The sequence below is a fragment of the Calidris pugnax genome, unplaced genomic scaffold (assembly GCF_001431845.1).
Source record: "Calidris pugnax isolate Ruff unplaced genomic scaffold, ASM143184v1 scaffold15, whole genome shotgun sequence".
NCBI classification, from domain to species: domain Eukaryota; kingdom Metazoa; phylum Chordata; class Aves; order Charadriiformes; family Scolopacidae; genus Calidris; species Calidris pugnax.
Window position 1 is genome coordinate 3488563 of NW_015090774.1, and position 8762 is coordinate 3497324.

Below are 8762 nucleotides of genomic sequence, written 5' to 3' on the forward strand. Positions count from 1 at the left end.
ATTTATAGACTGGGAACTAAATGTTACAAAGATATAGATAAATCTCCACAAGAGAGTAGAATGCTTTGGAAAGCGGTGGTTGAAATACTTCAGATATGATAGGCTATCAGCTGGTTTGTGTTTTAAAATGTGTTTGCTAATTTGCTCTAGAGTAAGAATATGATTAACCCTGAAGCTCTGGAGTCCCTTGCTGTAGACAAATATCCTTATTTTAAATCTACCTGTGCTAATGGCAAAGTTTATACCCGCATTTTGCTCTGGCTCCTAAACTATTGCATTTGTACCAACCAGGTTAATCAGCAGACACTATATAAGCGTTTAAATGATTCCACGATAAGTAAATTCATCTTAGTGGCAGGCATTGCTTATGCAATCTTCTTAGCTGGCAGAATTTAGGGGATTTGTCTAGCAGAAGGTATCACCAGGTAATGAGAAGCTGGAGGACAAAGCAGTGGCAGCATCCTCCCCTATGGGGAAGCTCGTTGTTGAGTGTGAGTCCTTCCACATGTTAAACTGATGTAAAATTAAGGGAAGTTACATATAACCTTATCTTTAATGTAACTTTGGAGAATATATTCACTGTTTTGGTAATCAAGGGTTTTATGCAACCAAAGTTAACATAAGCTGAGTGTACCTGTAGTTCAAAAAATATCATGCTGGGAATAATATTTGAGAAGCAAAGGTTAATAACTTATACATTCCTCTTGAAATCAATGACATTTGAGTGCCAAAATATCACATAATTTGAACATTAACACTGTTTAATCAAGTACTCATGAGTAAGACATGTTTCTTTGAATCAAACTGACTTAAATACTTAATTTTAATTGTGATTTAAATCAGCAAGAATTGCTGATTTAGATAATTGATGCTAATCTTGTTTTGCATTTATATTTTACTTCAGAAAGAAAGGGTCATTTTTATCATCTGGAATAATCTTTAAAATAAATAGATATTTAGATTCTTAAATTTGTATTGTGGTAGAAAATAGTTTAAAATTCATTACTTTTTTTTTTTTTAAATTACTTGTGTTTTGTCTCAAGTGGGATAGAAACTAGAGTGCACGTCAAAGCATACAGCAAAATTTTAAGTCATTTTCCTGAGCTGAGTAAATGTACCATGAAATATAATGGACACACATATACAATAAAATGAGTCTAATATGTTAAATAACTGATTTATTACAGAAAACATTTTTAAACTATGTTTAATACAGTTTCTGAGAACAATAGGCCAAACTTGCAAAGGTATTTGTATATTTAGTCATATAGATGGTGTCTGATGCGATTTTCAACATCACATCATTGTTTTTGTATATGTTTAGGTATATCTGAAAATAGATTCTCCCATGTATTCAGTTTCTCTCTCTAAAAATACCCCAATCTCTCTGGCTTGTATCAACTGTCTTGTTGCACAGGAGAATGTCCATTTTTTCCATGTTCTTTCTCCGTGTTTTCTAACCTGCCACCTGTACATGCTAAATATAAGCTATAGGATCAATTCTTGCTGAGTTCACCCCACAGTTCCCTCTGCAGGAGCACGGTTATCCTCCACTCAGCCCAGCAGTCTGCATGGAGTTACATAACTATTAGAAATTGGGCTGAAGATTGATTATACACAATAAACTTGTCAGGTCAAGAAATTTGGCTGAGTTTATATTGTGTATAACATTAACAACTTTGTGTATTTTTTTTGTTGCTTTTATGTTTTCTGATTTTTTTAGTGCAATCTAAATATTTCATTTTTGTTTTACATTTGATATTAAACCAACAGTGATGACAGTGTCTAGATCTCAGTCAATTCTCATCCAGAAAAAAGTTCTTTAAAGATGCACTGGGTGTTTTGATTTTTTGTTTTGCAGGAGTAGAGATTAAGTAGCAGATATGTGTAAATTGTTGTCCAGAATGTTGTGACCGTTCTTGGACATTTCACTGACTGTTTCTTTACATTGGAGGATGTTATGTAAAAGACAATCAATAAGCTAATTCCATTGTCCTTTCGTAACCACTGCTCATGTGTGTAACATTGGTTATTTAACACTGAGGTATACCATAACCATTTGAAATGTCAAAATGCTGCTTGCTATTTAACCTCTTCTATTACAGGATCATTCTGTACATAATACACTACAAGTTTGTTTCTCATGACCAAAAAATGTTTACTACATAATAAAGGAATCAGGAATCAATAACTTCATGCCAGCCCAAAAAGATTAAGAAAAGGATGTTACAAGATGGCCAAAACAGCTAAAAAACAAATTCTGTCTGATGATCCTAGTCTTCCTCTAGGACATAACAACAGACGTTGTGAAAAGTAGCAGTTATTATCAAGTTATCTTGACATAACTTTTGTAAAGGGTCACTCACCCTTTTTGTGACCAAGACATTTTAATTCAGATTACTTAAAAGTGACTGAATCATCAAAGACAAAAATTATCTCATAATCAGCTCAACTCGTAATCGTGAACTGTCTGATTCACAATGGCATTCTCTGAGTGGGAGTTCAACCAAATGAAATCCAGAAGTCCCTTCCAATTGAAATAATTCTGTAGTTCTATGATCCTATGATACTGAAGCAGTATGCAAGGATTTTGGGAGTAAAATTAAAATCAATATATTGATTATATCAATTCAGTAGGGGGTGCAAATATAGCTCACCCTGTCTTATATTAGAGGAACTGGCTGAACAATGTCCTGAAACCTTTTTGCCTGTTACTTTTGTAGTTTACTGATTAGTCAATATATTGGTATTGCATAGTATAATGTGAAAATTTTGGGCTATTGTCAACTCAATTGTTGGAACATTATGGCTGTCATTGTGCTTTATATGAACAGGATGTGGAAGGTATTTTTAGATTATACATCAGCATGCAGCTTCATTCTAAGGATCAATGATTCAGAGGAAAATGTTATGTTAAGGAATGTGCCAAAGGAAAACAGCTGTTTGGGAAAAGTGCTGTGAATGCTACTTAGACTGTAGGCAAAACTAATATACTTTCACTTGATGCCATAATTAGAGCAGTGGTTTTTGCACATACACAGTCAAATGATTGTGCATTCAGAACTTATATGTTAACATTAGAGAATAGTCATATAGTTTATATTTAAAATGTTATAAACATTCAGTTCTAGTTTTAAAGTTTAGTCATATTATTCACATTCAGTGAAAATTCCTTGATGTATGGAAAAGCATAAAGGGTCATTTAAATTGTAAGAAATATGGGGCTTGAATAGTTGGGAAGCATAAACCTAAATCCTTTTACGATATTCATTTCTACTGAATTAAAATGAGGACGATTCAGATAATTATCTGAATAACAATGAGCACTGGGTTAACTTGATGTTCCCAAGAAAGTGGAAGAACTGTATGAAATGAATTAAAATATGTGCGTTGTACTATCTATTGTTATTTAATCTTTTTCTCCTTCCTCGCTTTTGTAAAAGTTATAACCGAATAGATATGCTCAGAGTAATGTTTAACTTTCCCCTCTGTCAGAAGGAAAAAACCACTTTTCCCGTTAATCAGATAGATGGTTTTCAGACATTTTATTTGATGCATTCTAAATTACAATTACAAGAACGCTAAAAATTAAGTATTATAAACTGCTTAGTATCTGAAACATCTGAAGCTGAGATATATAGCAATACAATGCTGGACATATTAACTCATCTGCTTTGCTTATAATGGCTTTCCTCATTCGTTCGTCATGTACGCAGTAGCTCTGACTTTCTTTGATTTTGTGCTTTTCCTTCCAGGTTTGGATTTATTCTTCATAAGGATGAACCTGTTCTGCAGAAAATTGATCTAGAAACTATGTCGTACGTCAAGACAATTAGTTTAAAGGATTATAATTGCATTCCTCAGTCACTGGCTTATACACATCTTGGAGGATATTTTTTTATCTGCTGTAAGCCTGATACCACTGGGGCTGTCCTGCCGCAGCTTATAGTGGATGGTGTTACTGATTCTGTGATCGGATACAACGGCGACATCACAGGCACACCACATATCTCTCCAGATGGACACTACCTTGTCAGCATTGATGATGCTAAAGGTCTGATGAGGATCCAGTCCATAACAACGAGAGGAGAAATACAGGATGCATTTGACATTCACACTAATTTGCACATATCTGACGTAGCTTTTCAGCCATCCTTCACTGAAGCTCATCAATACAATGTCTACTGTAGCTCCAGCACACAAACTGACGTTCTCTTCGTGGAGCTCTCCTCTGGCAAGGTAAAGATGGTGAAGAGTCTGAAGGAGCCTGTCAAGGCAGGTGAATGGCCTTGGAACAGTAAGAACCGTCTTATAAAAGACAGTGGCCTTTTTGGTCAGTATCTCATGACACCTTCCAAGGAATCTCTGTTTATCCTGGATGGACGGCTTAATAAGTTAAATTGTGAAATCACTGAAGTTGAGAGAGGCAACACAGTAATTTGGGTTGGAGAAGCATAAGGATCTGTGTTATATATTTACCGAATTAATAGTTTTACAATACATTGCACTTAAATTACACCATCCTTCAGATTTACACTATTTTCATTTTAAATTGGTAGACCCCTCTATACCTGTTATTTCTTTGACTTGAACACAATTTGAATCAAATTCCACATAAAAATTACTAAAACAAAGGTTATTTGATAATGTTACACCTTAGTAATTATTAGCTAAGACTGTGTTGTTTGACTGAAATTACCAAATATTGAAATTGATGATAAATATCCTATATTATTTTAAAGGAAGTAGGAAAAAAAACCAAACAACAAACCCAAAAAGCTTCAGGGAATTTAATATACTCTTCATTTGTAAATGGAAGACTTAAATTTATGATTCAAATTTTGGTTTGGTTTGCTTCAGACACAAAATAAGAGCTGTTGTACAACCTTTGACTCCTTAAACTGAAATGTTATGTCCTGTTCTGTCCAGTCCACTGTTAAATCTTTTTGTGCCTTGAAGCAAAAGTCTCACACGAAAGGTAAAGCATAGAAAATGTATAATTTATTCCCAGTGTGGCTACAGGATTGCTTGTCACTGGAAAGAAACTTTTGGTATCAAATTTCTAATTTCAAGTCGTGGAACATACATGGAGAGAGAAAAAGGAGAAATTATATTTGCAGTGTTTTCAGATCACTGCAATTTGAGGAGTTTATTTTTATGGAGAGTCTTAGTTGAGACAGCTGCTTGCAGAAGCTTAACCTTTTTTTTAGGAAGAAAATAGATGTTAGGTTTTTCAGCTATCACAGGCTTTCATCAGCAAGGAGTTTCAGTTCTACTAAAGAGAAACATTGCACTTATTCTTTCAGAGTAAACCACGTTCCAAAAACCTGGCATCACAAAGCTTCATTTATATAATCAAGGAAACTGTTATTTAAAAAGAAACAAAATGCATTTTAAGAAACTGAAAATGCAAAGAACTGAAGTCTACAGTAGGTAATGTTTTAGCTTATGCGTTGTATCATTGATCCATATTTGTTAGCTCTCACCAGGTTTTCTATTCCTTGCATCAAATTGGATTAGTGCAAAAAACAAACAAAAACTTTGTATTTTTTATAGTTTGTTTACTTAGAATTCTACTATTAGCAATGGTTAAACATGTAAATGGGAAAATAAGATTCCCAGAAGTAGAATAACAAGTCAGTAGGATCTGAAAGCCAGCAGTAAACAACTATTCAGACATAGAGCAATGACTTAAAACTTTGGGAGTATTTTTATTTTTATTATGTTTTTGCTAAAGAATGCTTATAAGCTCTTAAAATGACCTCCATTTACTGAAGGCAATCAGAAAAAAATAAGGTTTTTTAAACAAAATTTTACTGCAATTTAGATTGTGTAAAAATGCTTAGAAATACGGAATTTTCTAGCACTGTAATCTTGTGTGCATTTAGCATCCTGCCCTGTGTGATACAGTAGGTCTCTCTTTAGCTTGAGCAAACCTCCTGGTAGGTAGATTTAACTAAGATAAGAGTCTGCTTACATTTCTAGCTATTGAATCGGTTTCCCTTTTTAACAACTTTTTTCCATTGTGAACAAACAAGAATCATGTAAACCGTCTGTTACTCACTTATTTGCAGTAGTCTGTCTCATGCATTTTTCTTCTGTAATTTACACCACGTGAATGTTCTGTATGTAGAAAATGCTTGACAAAAGGAGAATAAACCCCATAAATTTTAAACAGTCCTGACTTTGGTGAATGCTCCCATGTAGCCACGCTGAACTGGCACGTAACACAGATTTTATTTAAAAGCAAGGTAGAAGGAAGTTTATATGCTTATTATTTTATATATATAAATAAATAGATGTATTTGTATATATAAAATAATATACAGTGCAGAAAAAAAAACTTTTTAGAATAGCTTAACTAACTGGCTGCTACAAAGAAAAGCTAATCTATTAATCAGTTAGGCACAGAGTAATTAGAGAATAGACAGATGTCTATTCTCATGCCTAGCCACTGGAGCCAAAAACCTCTAGTCGAGAAGCTCTAGAAACACACAAGCTCAAAGCAAGAAGCGTGGCACTCCAGTCGCACAGCTAACTGGGAGCTGCACACCTTCCTATCCAGTCTGCTCAGTGCAGGTGGATTGTGCACTTACTCTGCCCTCTCCTTGCCTAACCATTAACATTACAGACAATAATTGAATCCTGTGATGACAGTGAGATTCCCTCGACACTGAAAGCTGTCCTGCTGTTCTGCATGATCCCTTACAATCTCTGTCAACATCCAAGTCAGTTGTCAGTTTTGGCAGCGTCTTACTCATTTGTATTAGCAACATTTGGCAATTGGAGAAGCTTTAAAACTTGGATAAACTATGTTGCTTGTTATATGAAATAGGAGAAAAAATTCTTAGTAATATCACTGTAATTTGTATAGTATAGAAACTGTCCCAATCACTTTAGAATTCTTGTTTGAAACCAATTTCTCTATCCCCACCCTAAGAATATCTCTGACTCTAGCTAAAGCAGTTTGGTAAAGGACTATTGCCAGTTCCCTGTATTTTGTTTAGGTAGTCCAATGTAATAGCTCAGAGACCCCATTGTTTCTTTCCCATTGTTATGGAACTGAAACAGGTTTCTGGTGTCCAGGAGTTCTTTGATCCCATTTAATAAATGAAAAATCAAACACTGTCTTCACTGTTTCAAATTTCCCTTAATATAAACCCAGATGTAACAAGAGTTGGTTTTGAATCCTATCTTTCCTAATTGCTGTTGGAAGCAGAGGCAACAAATGCCTTCTCTTAGTTTGTGGTAAACACTCAGTATTTCTAACAAGCTGTTATAAACTTTCAGAATTTAGGATTTTCATACAGATCTACATTAAAGTAGTGGAAAATGCAAAATGTACATGACAATGAAGTTCTGTTACAGCTGCTGAAAGTTTCTACTATGTTCCTGTACACTAACAAATTTCAGAAGCGCATACGAGGACAATACGGAGTGTTCTTCACCAGGGATTGTGATGACGAGCTGCTTTTGCCAAGGTACTGAAAAAAATACTATTTCTGAGACGTGGAGAAAAGGCTCTGTCAGGCTACTTTTAAGAGTCACCAAGGGAAAGAAAAAAATGGTGCCAAAAAAAAAAGTTACTTTTCCCTTCAGTTTGGCAGTAGAAATTTTTAATAGTCCCTGCCCAAAGACATCTTTTAAACTACTATTCCATACTGATAAACAGCTAGTTATTTGCTGCACTGCTATACGTACATCAATCAATATGTATAAGAGGTTAAAACCAGCGATTTATTTTTTTGAAAGTTTCTCTTTTATAAATTAGTAGAGATTTTTATTTCAAAATATGATCTTGCAATTTTTCACTTTTTGCATGTGGTCGAGAGTATCATCATCTATCCTCATTTATATACTTTCTCACTGCTTGGTTTATAATATGAAATTGCGAGAGATTGCTAGTTAAGCAACTGATAAATTGGTAAACTGAGCTCAGAACAACCCTTCAGTGCATTTAATATATTTCCCTTAAACAAATTATTTCAAACATCTAGACATTACGGTGCCAAAGCATTAATAAGTCTGCAAATAAGATGTCTCCTACTCACACCATATCATTAAGTAAGGCTGTCTGTTAAATACAAGTTAAAGGGCATCTGAACGTTTAAGACTATCATAGTATTATTTAGTTTTTAAATAGTGACTCATATGGGAGTTTCACCTTCTTTCAATTAACAGAATCGTTGGAGCTTGAATACGGTATTTCTTTGTGTTGTTGAACAGCTGTTTTGTTACACCGAGGGAGTGTCTGCGTTTCAGTTTGGAATGAAATATTCTGGGAATATGGATTAAAGAATAACAAACTTGCAAAGTATGACTGTTCTATTAAGAAAAGAACATAGCTATGACATTTTGCCTACCTACCACAAGATACTCAGTTTGATTTCTGAAGGACCACCATCAGCTTTCATTTTTACCTAGTGAAAAACCAGTAACAGGATACTTAGCAGGATATTTGTAAATAAATTGATAGGTCACAAATAATTAAAAAAAAAATATTACCAGTCATCTGTACTCATTTTTTCCTCTTTTCATGGTATTTTGAAGTGAACAATTGTAATGCATTTCAAGAATTTCTGGAAAAATGAATCAATTAGTTGTTACAAGAACATGATGCCCAGTGAATATTACAAAAATTCATTAACATTTTCACTTGCTCTCCTTATTCTGCCAATCATTCTCTCAAACAACCTTAGGGAAAACCAATAGAGATGGATAAGCTTTGTAAAATATTTTACTGGTCAACAGATTTCAATTTT

General features: G+C 34.1%; 1 protein-coding gene across 2 annotated transcripts in view; it reads left to right on the top strand.

Annotated features, from left to right (window-relative positions):
- The window catches only part of FSTL5 (follistatin-like 5), a 302213-nt gene extending 295083 nt beyond the window's left edge, over positions 1-7130 (top strand). For both annotated transcript variants that reach the window (XM_014945551.1, XM_014945541.1), the window contains one exon: positions 3756-7130. In XM_014945551.1, coding sequence (XP_014801037.1) covers positions 3756-4458 — 703 coding nt within the window. In that variant the 3' untranslated portion in view covers positions 4459-7130. The remainder of the gene's footprint in view (positions 1-3755) is intronic.
- Positions 7131-8762: the final 1632 nt, after the last annotated feature.